This window comes from Loxodonta africana, chromosome 10, assembly GCF_030014295.1.
Source record: "Loxodonta africana isolate mLoxAfr1 chromosome 10, mLoxAfr1.hap2, whole genome shotgun sequence".
In the NCBI taxonomy this organism is placed as follows: Eukaryota; Metazoa; Chordata; class Mammalia; order Proboscidea; family Elephantidae; genus Loxodonta; species Loxodonta africana.
The window spans coordinates 6,152,722-6,168,903 of record NC_087351.1 but is presented as its reverse complement, the minus strand read 5'-3'; the positions used below and the strand labels follow the sequence as shown (position 1 = coordinate 6,168,903).

The 16,182-nt window shown below is 42.7% G+C and overlaps 1 protein-coding gene across 1 annotated transcript in view; it reads right to left on the bottom strand.

Annotated features, from left to right (window-relative positions):
• The window catches only part of SHC4 (SHC adaptor protein 4), a 247,411-nt gene that overhangs the window by 13,989 nt on the left and 217,240 nt on the right, over positions 1–16,182 (bottom strand). The window contains exon 10 of the mRNA XM_003420135.3: positions 6,562–6,741. Coding sequence (XP_003420183.1) covers positions 6,562–6,741 — 180 coding nt within the window. The remainder of the gene's footprint in view (positions 1–6,561; positions 6,742–16,182) is intronic.

Below are 16,182 nucleotides of genomic sequence, written 5' to 3'. Positions count from 1 at the left end.
CGTAAATTCATCCACCTACGACAAGCTCGTATTTGACAAAGGCCCAAAGTCCGTTAATTCCCCAATTAATCCAAAAAACACAAAATAATAAATGTTGGAGAGGTTGCGGAGAGGCTGAAACACTTATACACTGCTGGTGCAAATGTAAAATGGTACAACCACTTGGGAAATCAATTTGGTGCTTCCTTAAAAAGCTAGGAATAGAACTACCATATGATCTAGCTATCCCACTCCTTAGAATATATCCTAGAGAAATAAGAGCTGTCACACGAATAGGTACATGCACACCCATGTTCACTGCAGCACTGTTCACAATAGAAAAAAATGGAAACAACCTAGGTGCCCATCAATGGACGAATGGATTAACAAATTATGGTATATTCATACAATGGAACACTACACCAGAATAAAGAATAACAAAGAATCCGTGAAACATCTCATAACATGGATGAATCTAGAAGCCATTATGCCGAGTGTCTTAGTCATCTAGTGCTGCTATAACAGAAATACCACAAGTGGATGGCTTTAACAAAGAGAAATTTATTCCCTCATTGTCTAGTGGGTTACAAGTCCAAATTCAGGGTGTCAGCTACAGGTGATGGCTTTCTCTCTCTGTTAGCTCTGGAGGAAGGTTCTTGTCATCAGTCTCCCCTTGGTCTGGGAGCATCTCAGCAAAGGAACCTCAGGTCCAAAGGACGCGCTCTGCTCCCACGGCTGCTTTCTTGGTATTATGAGGTCCCCTGTCTCTCTGCTCACTTCTCTCTTTTATATCTCAAAGAGATTGGCTTAAGATACCATCTAATCTTGTAATATGCTACTAATCCATCTAATTTTCATCTTAATCATAGGATTTACAACACATAGGGAAATCACATCAGAAGATAAAATGGTAGACAATCAATCATATAAGGGAATCATGACCAAGTTGACAGATATTTTGGGGGGGGTCACGATTCAATCCACGACACTGAGTGAAATTAGTCAGTTGCAAAAGGACAAATATTGTGACACCACTATTATAAGAACTCAAGAAAAGGTTTAAACAAAGAAGAAAACATTCTTTGATGGTTACGAGGTGGGGAGGGAGGGAGAGGGATATTTGCTAATTAGATAGTAGATAAGAATTATCTTAGCTGAAGGGAAGGACAACACAGAATACGGGGGAAGTCAGCACAACTGGACTAAACCAAAAGCTAAGAAGTTTCCTGAATACAACCAAACACTTTGAGGGACAGAGTAGCAGGGACAGGGGTCTGGTTGCTATGGTTTCAGGGGACATCTAGGTCAAATGGTATAATGTGTTAGTCATCTAGTGCTGCTATAACAGAAATACCACAAGTGGATGGCTTTCACAAAGAGAAATTTATTTCTTCACAGTAAGTAAGCTAAAAGTCCAAATTCAGGGTGTCAGCTCCAGCGGAAGGCTCTCTCTCTGTCAGCCTTCTCATCAATCTCCCCTCAGACTAGGAGCTTCTCCGCACAGGGACCCCAGGTCCAAAGGACGCGCTCTGCTCTGAGCACTGCTTTCTTGGTGGTAGAAGGTCCCCAACTCTCTGCTTCCTTCCCTTTCCTTTTATTTCTTCAGAGATAAAAGGTGGTGTAGGCCACTCCCAAGGGAAATTCCCTTTACATTGGATCAGGGATGTGACCTGGTAAGGGTGTTACAAACCCACCCTAATCCTCTTTAACACAAAATTACAATCACAAAATGGAGGACTACCACGGAATACTGGGAATCATGGCCTAACCAAGTTGATACACATATTTTTGGGGGGACATAATTCAATCCATGACACAAAGTTTATTAAGAGAATGTTCTGCATCCCACTTTGGTGAGTGGCATCTGAGGTCTTAAAAGCTTTTGAGTGGACATCTAAGATGCATCGATTGGTCCCAACCCACTGGAGCAAAGGAGAATGAAGAATACCAAAGACACAAGGAAAATGGGAGCCCAAGAGACAGAAAGGGCCACATAAACCAGAGACTCCAACAGCCTGAGACCAGAAGAACTAGATGGTGCCTGGCTACTACCAATGATCGCCCTGATGGGGAACACAACAGAGAAGCCCTGATGAAGCAGGAGAAAATTGGGGCAGAGAACTCAAATTCACATAAAAAGATCAGACTTAATGGTCTGATTGAGACTGGAGGAACCCTGGAAGACATGGCCCCTGGACTCTCTGTCAACCCAGAACTAAAACCATTCATGAAGCCAACTCTTCAGACAAAGATTAGACTGGACTATAAGACATAAAATGATTCTTGTGAAGAGTGTGCTTCTTAGTTCAAGTAGATACATGAGACTAAATGGGCAGCTCCTGTCTGGAGGTGAGATGAGCAGGCAGAAAGCGACAGGAGCTGGACACTGGGAATTGGGAGTGGAAAGGAGGAGTGTGCCGTCACATTACAAGGAGAGCAACTAGGGTCAAATAACAATGTGTGTATAAATTTTTGCAAGAGAAACTAACTTGAGCTGTGAACTTTCACTTAAAGCACAACAAAAAAATAAAATTAAAAAAAAAAAAAGAAAGAAAAGACACTGGAGTTGCTAATCAAGGAATACATCAGAGTACCTCATTTGGGACACCCACTGAATAATTTCTCTGACAATACGTTATCACTCTGAAAAGTCCATGAAATGGAAGCTATCAAGTGTGTGCTTTGGCAAATCACTTTAAAACCAGGGTCAAGAAACTTGTTTTCAGAAAGTTGTCTCTCTAACATGTATTACCTTACCCTCCTCACAGGACACTTTACGTTGAGCAGTTGAGTAAGTCTGCTGCAGAAATATGAATTCTTTCATACCTTATCCTCGACTGCCCAGGATGCCTTCACAGTGGCACACAGATATGTCTCCCAGATCCACCTTCCAGGAAAGGCCAGATGCCCCAGGTGTCAGCAGCCAGCCTCCATGTGACCACCCCTTCAGGGTTTACCTCAGCTGCAGAAAGCTGTTGTGCCCAAGGGCTTGACTGCCTTTCCTAGTGCAGCCGACGTTCAAAGACTGATATCATTGTGGTTATAAAGCCCAAGGAGCTCTGGTGGCACAGTGGTTAAAGTGCTCAGCTGTTAACCAAAAAGTCAGTAGTTTGAACCCACCCATGGCTCCACGGAAGAAAGAAGTGGCATAAATCTTCCATAAAGATTACAGCCTTGGAAACCCTATGGGGCTGTTCTACTCTGTCTTATAGGCTTGCTATGGGTTGGAATTGACTTGGTGGCAGTGGGTTTGGTTTTGGTATAGAAGCCTAGCCATCTGGGCCCAATGTGGGACAACCGTGACAGGCCAGGGCTGCTCTCTATATGTGGTTGGTCGAGACTCTGTCAGGCCTGCATCATACTTCAACCTTTGCCTCTCTGCCCCATCCTGCTTCCTCCCCCCACTTTCTGATATTGATCCCCAAAGGCCCTGCATGCCAAACCCCATCTCAATGTCTACAGCCAAAGAACCCAACCTGGTTAGCTGGGTGCCAAGAGTGCTCTTAGAAAGTTGGAGAAAAGATGGACTGCTTGCCACCCAGCTGGCAATGTGAACCTTTGTTTCTTAGTCTAGAGTGCGGTGCAATGGATGGCCTTTCTCGCTGTGGTCTTGTAACTCCCACCGAAGTGACTGGGTAGGACTGTGAAAATAGGGTAATTGCGGCCTGTCAAGGGGACTGGTCAGTTTTGCCATCCCGCTGGGCGTGAAATGAACCATCTCAGAGGCATGAAAGAGAGAGCCCCACCACCACCAAGGAAGAAGGGCCAAAAGCGGTACGTGTCCTTTGGACCCGGGGTCCCCGTGCTGAGAAGCCCCTGGAACCAGAGAGAGAAAGCCATTACACTGAAGAAGTAGGAAGTGGTGGCAGAGAAATGGTGGCAGGAGAGACTGGCAGAAGAGACTAGCAGGAGAGATGAGCAGGAGGTGGCGCAGGGGGATTCCCGGCCCACTGAGCAAGAAAGCTGAATGCCTTTGGGCTGAGGTTTACTGGTGGAGTGGGGTGCCTCTGGGCACTTACTGGCAGAGTTAAAAGAGCTTTGTAACACTTGCCTGAGCAGGGTAGAGGCCAAGCCAGAGGGAGGAATGCCTGTAAGCTTGGGTGGGAAGAGGCTGTCCTGATAGAAGAACTGTATCCTGAGCATTCTGGAGCCTGAATTGTCATCAGTTGCTTCCCTAATAAACCCTATAACTGTGAGTATTGTTTGTGAGTTCTGTGTGGCCATTGCAATGAATTCTCGAACCCAGAAGAAAAGTAGAAAGTGCCATGGGGGGGGACAGTTGATGTCAGAATTGGTAAAGACGGTGGAAAAAGGAGGTATGTCTGACTTCTGCTTCATAGGGATCAGCCTAGGGCTGCTGATCTTGATTCTCCTTCCCTCTTGTGAAGTTAGAAGAGGTAAGATACCACATCCACATGTTTTTACAAGAGAGTTAAGGGAGATGCAAAGGATTAATGCACTTGGCTGTTAACCAAAAGGTTGAAGACTCGAGTCCACCCTGAGGTGCCTCAGAAGAAAGGCCTGGTGATCTATGTCTGAAAAATCAGCCATTTTGGAGCACAGTTCTATTCTGACTCACACGGGTCGCCATGAATTGAAAGCGACTCAACGGCAACTGGTTCAACCGGTTTTGGTGAAGCTGAGGGTCAGCGAACTCTCCTTTTAAATTTTTTCCTGGCATTGCAGCCATGCTTGGCTGGAAGGTTACTCCCGGCAGGCCAAGAGAGTGAGACTTCAAGCTGGTGAGACAGCTGCTCGCTGGCTGGCTCTCCGTCCTTGGGCAAACCAGACGTGTCGCCGAGCCAATCTCCCGACTCAATGACCTTCAACATTTTACGAAAAGCATTTTTATTTATTTTTCAGCTAATTGTGGGCTTTTGGCTTGTTTTACTTTTATTTATTTATGTTCCTGTTTATGCATTTATTTCTGGAAGCAATTTGACAAAGTGATGTTTGTCTTATTGTCTCTTACTCCAAGTATATGGCTGAAGAAAAGAAGCCATCTTATTTGAGTGCTGTATAGATGACTTACCAGAAGTTCTTTAAATGAATGAAATTAATGCCACCACTAAATAGAATAGAAATAGTGACAACTGTTTCTCATGTAAACGAACAAGTCCAAAATTATCTCCTGCTTAGACAGCCCTTCCTTTAGCAAAAGCACACAGCAGAACCCAAAAGCTGGCAGGAAATTTGAAGAATCTGAAAGGATTATTCAAAATCTAAGTGCCAAAATCTAAAAACCCAGAACATCTTCACAAAGTTCTGTTCTATATTAATGGGAGTGAGGGACTTGAGTAAATAGGAATCCTAGCTCCCTGAACATGAAGCCAAGGAAATAGCCTTCCTTAAAATGAGAGACAGTGAAGTGGCTTAAATAGTGGTCCCCAAAGCAGACAGCTAAGTCTTAAACCCTTAGTACCTGTAAATGTGACCCAATTTGGAAATAGGGTCTTTGAGATATAATTAAGTTACGTATTTTGAGACTTAGAATGGGCTCCAAATCCTAAGACTTATGTCCTTACAAGACACAGGAGAGGGAGACGGGAGACAGAGACACAGAGGAGGAGGCGATGTGGAGATGGAGACAGAGGCTGGAGTGATGCATCAGCAAGCCAGGGACTGCCAGTGGCCACCAGAAGCTAGGAGGTAAGCCCTGAACGGATTTTCCCTCAGAGCCTCCAGAAGGAGCCACCCTGGCCGACATCTTGATGTTAGACTTCCAGCCTCCAGAACTGTGAGAGACTAAAGCCTGGACTTTCAAGCCACCGAGCTTGTGGGAAGCTGTGATGGCAGCCAAGGAAGATGAATATGCAGGGTTTAGAATTAGGTGTAATCACTTCTGTCACTCTTTAAACACCTGACTGTACACACTAAAGGAAACCCTGATGTTTTGTGCACACTAAAGGAAACCCTGGTGGCGTAGTAGTTAAGTGCTGCGGCTGCTAACCAAAGGGTCAGCAGTTCAAATCCACCACGTGCTCCCTGGAAACTCTATGGGGCAGTTCTACTCTGTCCTATAGGGTCGCTATGAGTCGGAATTGACTCGATGACAGTGGGTTTTAGGGGTACACACTAAATACGTTTTCAAAAATTATATCCCGTTAAAGGGAGCATGTTCCCTTTCAAACAAGGCGACCCATACCTAGAAGAGGCTAATCCCGAAGCTTCTGGAGGCTAATTAGAGCCACCGATGTATAAAAAATTAGACAGTGTTAGTAAGATGCTAAAGGCAGCAAGTAACCAAATAAAATTCAACTTAAACTGGCTGAATCAAGAAAAGGAATTTGTTCACTCAGCTAAGATGATCAGAGGCAGAAAGATACCAGCCAAGGCTGAACTTCTAGCCCCCACAGTTGTGACAGAATAAATCTCTGGCTTTAGCCATCTGCTCTTGTTGTGTGCCATCGATTCCCACTCAGACTTGGATAGCCAGGTCTTTTCTTTGCAGTGCCTGGTAGGTTTGAACCTTTGACCTTTGCCAAGCGAGCACTTAACCATTGTGCAACCAGGGCTCCTTTAGCCAACTTGTTGGTGATAAATTGTCACAGAAACTACTATAGACAGTGGGCATCTACTTACTTCCATGGTGCCACGGGCTCCCAAGCGTCTGAGCTGAGCTTTGATGCCAAGCAGAGCCAAGAGTACTTTGAAAAGCCTGAGTGTTAATGTAGCAGGGGTCATCAAAGAGGTCCACTCGACACGTGTGCTTCAGTAACGAGGTGTCTTGCTGGGGCTGTACCCCTCTCTCATGGGCGTGACCTGTAGTGATGAGTGGTGATCAATGTATTATGTTTTTGCTTTTAAAAAATAAATAAAATCCCATTTGAGTCTAGCATTGAGAGGAAGCTCGAAGCCACATAGGGATCGAAAGTTGACTTCCAGGCTTGACCTGTAAAAGCAAGAGAAGCGCTAGCCTTTGAAGGAAAGCACCCTGTCCTTGGCCTCCTCCCAGCCTCCTGCCCTTCAGCTGACCCGCTGCTTCAATAGCTAACAAGAGACAGGTGGAAGATCCAGCAGGACAGCCAGGGAGGGAAGGGAACTGACTGTGCTGGTAAATAGTACAAACTGGCACACCCAAGAGATGGTACCTGTCTTGTTCATCTGCAGTCCCTGCTCCTAGCACATGCCTGGCACACAAGAGCACATCAACCAAGAGTTACTGAGTGAATGGATATCAGGTCATATTCACCACCTGATGACATTCCAGATAGTTCTGTCCTAAGAATTTTAGGATAGGATAGTTTTGCTTATTTGTTTAAACAAGCACATTTATAGTTTTGGCCATATGTGCTACAGGACCACTAGGAGGCTGAACCTGGAGTAGTGACATTCCATGGCCTTATGATAAAACATCAGTTCTTCTACTGCTTCAGTCATTCAACCTCTTTGACGTGGTCCAAGAAGGACCAACCTCACATTGGATTTCTCATTATGGTGAATAGAACTTTGATTCTTGTAACTGATATTATGGAAACCAAAGAGGCACACCAAATAGGAGAAGTCCTGTCAGAAGATTACAGTCTGCTGCTCCTTTATTCCTTGGTCTGTTTGTTACCGTCAAATGTCACCTTGTCATCTGTCAGCCTCAGTCTTTGGGATTTCCTGAGAGAGGGGAAACCCTGGTGGTTAAGAGCTACAGCTGCTAATCAAAAGGTCGGCAATTCAGATTCACCAGGCTTTCCTTGGTAACTCCATGAGGCAGTTCTACTCTGTCCTATAGGGTTGGTACGATTTCGAATCGACTTGATAAGGAGGGATCCACAGGGTGCCTCGCTTGTTTGTTGCACTTTGCAACATATTACACTTTCCATTTGCTTGGTTAAGTGGCTTTATGAATTATATTACCTGTTGCCATAGTGCCCCTACAGAACAGAGTAGAACTGCCCCACAGGATTTCCAAGGAGTGGCTGGTGGATTCAAACTGCCAACCTTTTGGTTAGCAGCCAAGGTCTTAAATAAACTTGCTTTCATAAATGGTCAAGTGGCTAAAGAGATCACTGCAAAGAAATCAACGACTGAAGATAATTCTTTTACTCTAAGCAGAAATTCCTCCTTATAAATAAGAATGATCTAATCACACCTGAAGTGCTGTTGTGTTGTTAGGTGCTGTCAAGCCAGGTCTGACTCATAGCAACCCTATATACAAAAGAGAGGAACACTGCAGGGTCCTGTGCCATCTTCACACTTGCTATGTTTGAGCCCATTGTAGCAGCCACTGTGTCAATCCATCTCATTGAGCGTCTTCCTTTTTCACTGACCCTCTACTTTACCAAGCATGATGTCCTCCTAGGACTGGTCCATCCTGATAACATGTCCAAAGTATGTGAGATGAAGTGTCATCATCCTCACTTCTAAGGAGCATTCTGACTGTACTTCTTCCAAGACAGATTTGTTTGTTCTTCTGCCAGTCCATGGTATATTCACTACTCTTTGGCGACATCATAATTCAAAGGTATCAATTCTTCTTCATTTTTCCTTATTCATTGTCCAGCTTTCAAATGCATATGAGGCAATTGAAAACACAGTGGCTTGGGCCAAGCGCGCCATAGTCCTCAAAGTGACATCTTTGCTTTTTAAAGATATCTTTTGCAGCAGATTTACCCAGTGCAATACTTTGATTTCTTGACTGCTGCTTCCATGGGAGTTGACTGTGGACACAAGTAAACTAAAATCCTTGACAACTTCAATCTTTTCTCCATTTATCATGATATTGCTTACTGGTCCAGTTGTAAGAATTTTTGTTTTCTTTATGTTGAGGTGTAATCCATAATGAAGGCTGTAGTCTTTGACTTTCATCAGTAAGCCCTTCAAGTCCTCTTCATTTTCAGTAAGCAATGTTATATCATCCACATAATGTAGGTTGCTAATGAATCTTCCTCCAATCCTGATGCCCTCTTCTTCTTGATACAGTCCAGCTTCTCAGATTATTTGCTCAGCATACAGATTGAATACGTATGGTAAAAGGACACAACCCTGAAGCACACCTTTCCTGATTTTAAACTACACAGTATTTCCCTGTTCTGTTCGAATGACTGCCTCTTGGTCTATGTATAAGCTCTGCATAAGAACAATTATGTGTACTGGTATTCCCATTCTTCACAATGTTATACATAATTTGTTATGATCCACACAGCCAAATGTCTTTGCACAGACAATAAAACACAAATAAACATCTTTCTGGTATTCTCTGCTTTTAGCCGAAATCTATCTGACATCAGAAATGATCTCTCTCATTCCACACCCTCTTTTGAATCCGGCCTGAATTTCTGGCAGATCCCTGTTGATGTACTGTTTCAACCATGTTTGAATTATCTTCAGCAAAATTTTACTTGCATATGATATTAATGATATTGTTCAATAATTTCTGTATTCTGTTGGATCACCTTTTCTTGGAATGGGCACAAATGTGGATCTCTTCCAGTTGGTTGTCCAGGTATCTGCATTCCAAATTTCTTGACACACACAAGTGAGTATTTCCAGCATTGCATCCACTTGTTGAAACATCTCCATTGGTATTCTGTCAATTCCTGGAGCCTTCTTTTTCACCAATGCCTTCAGTGCAGCTTGGACTTCTTCCTTCAATACCATCGGTTCTTGATCATATGCTACCTCCTAAAATGGTTGAATATCACCCAATTTTTCTTGGTACAGTGACTCTGTATATTCCTTCTCTCTTCTTTTGATGCTTTCTGCATCAGTCAATACAGAATCCTTCAACATTGCAACTTGAGGCTTGATTTTTTCCTTCAGTTCCTTTAGCTTAAGAAACACTGAGGTGGTGGAGCCAACATGGTGCCCTAGATAGATGCACCAGGTAGTCCCTCTGCAGCAAAAACCTGAAAAGCTAAGTAAAACACACCACAAACATCAGTCCTGGAACCCTAAGCATCAAATGAAGGGATAAAGAACTAGGGCAAACATGGAATGGAAGAAAAAACTGGTGAAAACAGAGAATGAGGAGAGATACAGAGTGGAGGCCCCTTGTCAACTAACATGCATAGTGTCGCAATCTTGGAACACAGCCAGTAACGCCCTGGACAAGGAGTACAGGAAGGCAACTTTACGGAGCTCCCAACAGGAGACAGAACACCTGGTAACCAGAGAAACATGCTTTCCCACCCCTCACTCTTTTGGTAAGTTGAAGGAACAACCCCCCATTCCAGCAGCCCTCACCACCACGGTCCACAGTACAAGCCCCCTTTCTTAGGCCCACCCTGCTCCCTCCTGTTGCACGACTTTTTGTTTTTTACCTCTTTCTTCCTTTTCTTTCTCCCTCCCACCTAGCCCTGTACACCACCTCCCCCTCTTCCTGCTGAGCCCTGCTTCACCACCATAGCTAGAGAGCCACTGGTCCACTACTGCCCCAGATCCACCCACCTCCAACTGTTGGCTCCTGCCACATTGCCATTTTGTTTTCTTTCTTTCTTTTTCTCCCTCCCACCTACCCTAAACATCACATCCTCTCCCTTCCCACTGGCCCCTGGATCTGCCCCACGCCCATTCACCAGCCCCACCACGTCACCATTTTTTTTCTCTTTGAAATTATTATTCTTTCTTTCTTTTTTCTCTTTCTTCCTTTTCTTTCTCCCTTCCACCTAACCCTGTATGCCAGCTCCCCCTCTTACTGCCAACCCCCATTGTAGCATTGTGGCTAGAGAGCCACCAGCCTGCCACTGCCCCAGCTCAGTCATACCGCCACCCACTGGCTTCCGCCGCACCACTGTTTTCTTCTCTTTTTTTTTTTCTTTCTCCCTTCCACCTAGCCCCGTATGTTACCTCCCCTCCCCCTTACTGGCCCCCATGTCTACTCCGCCCCCACTCATCAGCCCTCACCATATCACTATTTTTTTCTTTTTTCTTTCTTCCTTTCTTTTCTTACTCCCACCTAGCCCTGTACACCACCTCCCCCCTTCCTGCCAGTCCCTGACACACTCCTGCAGCTAGACAGCCACCAGCAAATAGGTCTGCTGCTGCCCTGGGCCCACCCTGCCCTCACTCACAGGCCCCTGCCATGCTGCTGTATTTTTTTCTTTCTCACTCCCACCTAGCTCTGTACGCCACATCCCCTTCCCAGTGGCCCCTGCTGCGCTACCATTTTTTTCTTTCTTCCTTTGTTCCTCCCACCTAGCCCCAAATAACACCTTTTCCTTCCCATCAGCCCCTGCCGTACCTACGGCCACACTGTCCGTGGTGCTCTGGCCCACCACCATACTAGGCCTGCACCACCCCTTCCCTCTAGCCACATGACCAGCTACTGAATGGTGGGAAACAAGCCCATATCACTCCCCATCTGACACCCCACCCATTTGGCAAGGGGTTTTCAATGCTCCTGCCACTGGACCAACATCAAGATGCAGACATCATCTGCCCAATCCTCCCTCAGCCAACCTGCCAAAACCAGTGTACAGCAAAGCGAGTTGACCCTGCCTGCTGCTGCCCTGCACACTCAGACAAGGTGGTGAGAGCTATCGTGACCACAGACAAGCAAGCAGCAAAACATGCCCAACTCACCCACCCTGACATATCAAAATAAAACAAAAAAAGCAGGACAGAACAAATGAATATACAATCAATAAATAAAGAAAAGAATACCTTAATGTTTTGGAGACAGCAGACAATATCAAAACACATAAAAAAGCGGGACAAGATGGCTCCAACAAGTGACCAAAATAAAGAATCAGATAACCTTCTGGTACAAGAAAAGGGAATATACAATATACTTCAGACATAAAGATACAAATATACTAAAAATCAAAGGACTGAAAAGATACGTCAAGGAACAATAGTCAAAAAAGAGCAGGAGTGGCAATATTAATCTCAGATAAAATAGACTTTAAAACAAAATCCACCATAAAAGATAGGGAAGGACATTATATAATGATTAAAAGGACAATCCACCAAGAAGACATAACCTTAATAAATATCTAGGCACCCAATGACAGGGCTCCAAAATACATAAAACAAACTTTAACAGCACTGAAAAGAGAAATAGACAGTTCCACAATAATAATAAGAGGCTTCAACACACCACTCTTGGTAAAGGATAGACCATCTAGAAAGAAACTCAACAAAGATACAGAAGATGTAAAGGTCAGCCACAATCAACCAACCTGAACTCATAGATACATATAAAACACTTCACCCAACAGCAGCAAAGTATACATTCTTTTTCAACACACACAGAATATTCTCCAGAACAGACCACATTTTAGGCCTCGATAAAATCCAAAACACTGAAATAATATAAATCATTCACTCTGATCACACCACCATAAAAGTAGAAATCGGTAACAGGAAGAGCAAAGAAAAAAATCAAATATATGGAAACTGAATAACATCTTGCTTAAAAACAACTGAGCAATAAAGGGAATCAAAAAATTCCTAGAATCAAATGAGAATGAAAACATATACTAAAACCTTTGGGACACAACAAAGGCAGTGCTCAGAGGCCAATTTATAACAATAAATGCATACATCAAAAAGATGAATGGGCCAAAATTAAAACATTAGCTCTATAACTCGAAAAAATAGAGAACAGCAAAATAAGCCCTAGAAGAAAAGAAGGCACTAGAAAAAAAAGAAATAATAAAGATGAAGGGAGAAATAAATGAAATAGAGAAGCAGAAAAACGATAGAAATAATCAACAAGACCAAAAGTTGGTTCTTTGAAAGACCAAAAAAAAAAAAATTGACAGAACATTGGGCAAACTGACAAAAAAAAAAAAACAAAAAAACAGGAGACGAAGCAAATAACCCAAATAAGAAATGAGATGTAGGACATTATAACTGACACAGCTCAAATAAAAACTATCATAACAGGATACTGTGAAAATTGCACTCCAACAACTTTGAGAACCTAGAAGAAACACACAAATTTCTAGAAACACACTACCTCCCCAAACTAACACAAACTAAGATAGAAAATCTGAACAGACCCATAACAAGAGAAGAGACTGAAGAGGTAATAAAAAAATTCCCAACAAAAAAAAGCCATGGCCTGAATGGCTTCACTGGAGAATTCTACCAAACATTCAGAGAAGAGCTCACATCAGTACTACTCAATCTATTTCAGAGCACAGAAAAGGAGGGAAAACTCCTGAATTCATTCCATGAACCCAGCATAACCCTGATACCAAAGCCAGGCAAAGATACCACAAAAAAAGAAAATTACAGACCTAAATCTCTCATGAATGTAGATGTAAAATTCTCAACAAAATTCTAGCCAATAGAATTCAGCATCATATTAAAAAAAAATAATAAATAATACACCACGACCAAGTGGGATTCATACCAGTTATGCAAGGGTGATTCAACATTAGAAAATGAATCAACACAATCCACCACATAAATAGAAAAAAAGAAAAGAATCACATGATCGTCTCAATCAACTCAGAAAAGGCATTTGATGTAGTCCAACATACATTCCTGATGAAAACTCTCAATAAAATAGGAATAGAAAGGAAATTCCTCAACATAATGGGCATCTATACAAAACCAACAGCCAACATAATTCTCAACAGAGAGAGGCTGAAAACAATCCCCCTGAGAATGGGAACAAAACAGGATACCCTTATCACCACTCTTACTTAACACTGTGCTGAAAGTACTAGCTAGAGAAATAAGGCAAGAAAAAGAAATAAAGGGCATTCAAATTGGAAAGGAAGAAGTGAAACTATCCCTATTTGCAGATGACATGATCCTATACATAAAAAAATCCCAAAGATTCCACAAGAAAATTACTGCAACTAACAGAAAAATTCAGCAGAGTAGCAGGATACAAGATGAACATAGAAAAATTAGTTGGATTCCTCTACACCAGCAAAGAGAACTTCCAAAAGAAAATCACCAAATCAACACCATATAGTCCTAAAAAGATAAAATACTTGGGAATAAATGTAACCAGGGACATAAAAGACCTATACAAAGAAAACAACAAAACGCTATTGCACGAAATCAAGAGACCTACATAAGTGGCAAAACATACCATGCTCATGAACAGGAAGACTCAACATTGTGAAAGTGTCCATTCTACCCAAATCGATCTGCAAATGTAATGCAAATATGAACAGCATTCTTTAAAGAGATGAAAAAACTAATTACCAACTTTCTATGAAAAACAAAGAGACCCCAGACAAGGAAAGCATAACTGAAGAAAAAGAACAAAGTAGGAAGCCTCACACTACCTGATCAGAACCTACTATACACCTGTGGTAGTCAAAACAGCCTCATACTGGTACAAGGACAGACACATAGACCAACGGAACAAAACTGAGAACCCAGACATAAATCCATCTACCTATGGCCAGCTGATCTTTGACAAAGGACCAAAGTCCATTAAGTGGGGAAAAGACAGTCTTTTTATTTTTTTATTGTGCTTTAGGTGAAAGTTTACAGCTCAAGTTAGCTTCTCATACAAAAATTTATACACACATTGTTATGTGACCCTAGTTGCTATCCCTATAATGTGATAGCACACACCAGATTTCCCATGTTCAGTCAACCATCTCCTATCCCTTTCTGCCTTCTCATCTTGTATCTGGACAGAAGCTGACCATTTAGTCTCATGAATCTACTTGAACTAAGAAGCACACTCTTCACGAGAATCATATTATGTCTTATAGTCCAATCTAATCTTTGAAGAGTTGGCTTCAGGAATGGTTCTAGTTCTGGGTTAACATACAGTATGGGAACCATGTCTTCTGGGGTTCCTCGAGTCTCAGTCAAACCATTAAGTCTGGTCTTTTTACTACAATTTGAGTTCTGCACCCCACTTTTCTCCTGATCCACCAGGGATTCTCTGTTGTGTTCCCTGTCAGGGCAGTCATTGGTAGTAGCGGACACCATCTAGTTCTTCTGGTCTCAGGCTGATGGAGTCTCTGGTTTATGTGGCTCCTTCTGTCTCTTGGGCTCATATTTTCCTTGTGTCTTTGGCATTCTTCATTCTCCTTTGCTCCAGGTGGGTTGGACCAATCGATGCATCTTAGATGGCTGCTCGCTAGCTTTCAAGACCCAAGACACCACTCACCAAAGTAGGATGCAGAATATTTTCTTAACAAACTTTGTTATGCCAATTGATCCAGATGTCCCCCAAAACCATGGCCCCCAAGCCCCCGGCCCTGCTACTCTGCCCCTCGAAGTGTTTGGTTGTATTCAGGAAACTTCTTAGCTTTTGGTTTAGTCCAGTGGTGCTGACTTCCCCTGTATTGTGTGTTGTCCTACTCTTCACCTAAGATAATTCTTGTCTCTTATCTACCTAGTGAATTCCCCTCTCCCTCCCTCCCCACCTTCAGAACCATCAAAGAATGTTTTCTTCTGTGTTTAAACCTTATCTTGAGTTCTTATAATAGTGGTCTCATACGATATTTGTCCTTTTGTGATTGACTAACTTCATTCAGCATCATGCCTTCCAGATTCATCCATATTATGAGATGTTTCACGAATTCGTTGTCGTTATCTTTGTGTAGTATTCCATTGTGTGAATATACCATAATTTGTTTAACCATTTGTCCATTGATAGGCACCCTAGGTTGTTTCCATCTTTTTTGCTATTGCGAACAGTGCTGCAATGAACATGGGTGTGCATATATCTATTTCTGTGATGGCTCTTATTACTCTAGGATATATTCCAAGGAGTGGGATTGCTGGGTTCTATGGTAGTTCTATTTCCAGCTTTTTAAAGAAGTGCTAAATCGATTTCCAAAGTGGTTGTACCATTTTAAATTCCCACCAGCAGTGTATAAATGTTCCAGTCTCCCCACAACCTCTCCAACATTTATTATTTTGTGTTTTTTTTGGGTTAATGCTAGCCTCGTTGGGGTGAGACAGTATCTCATTGTACTTTTGATTTGCATTTCTCTAATGGCTAATGATTGTGAGCATTTCCTCATGTATCTGTTAGCCACCTGAAAGTCGCCTTTGGAAGACAGTCGTTTTTAACAAATGGTCCTAGAAAAACTGAATGTCCATTTGTTAAAAAATGAAACAGGACTCATAGCTCACACCATACACAAAAACAAACTCAAAATGGATCAAAGACCTAAATATAAAACCTAAAATGATAAAGTTCACGGGAGAAAAAATAGGGATAAAGCTAGGGGCCCTAATACACGGCATAAAAACAATACAAACCATAACTAACAATGCACAAACACCAGAAGATAAACCAGATGATTGGGAGCTCCTAAAAATTAAACACTAATG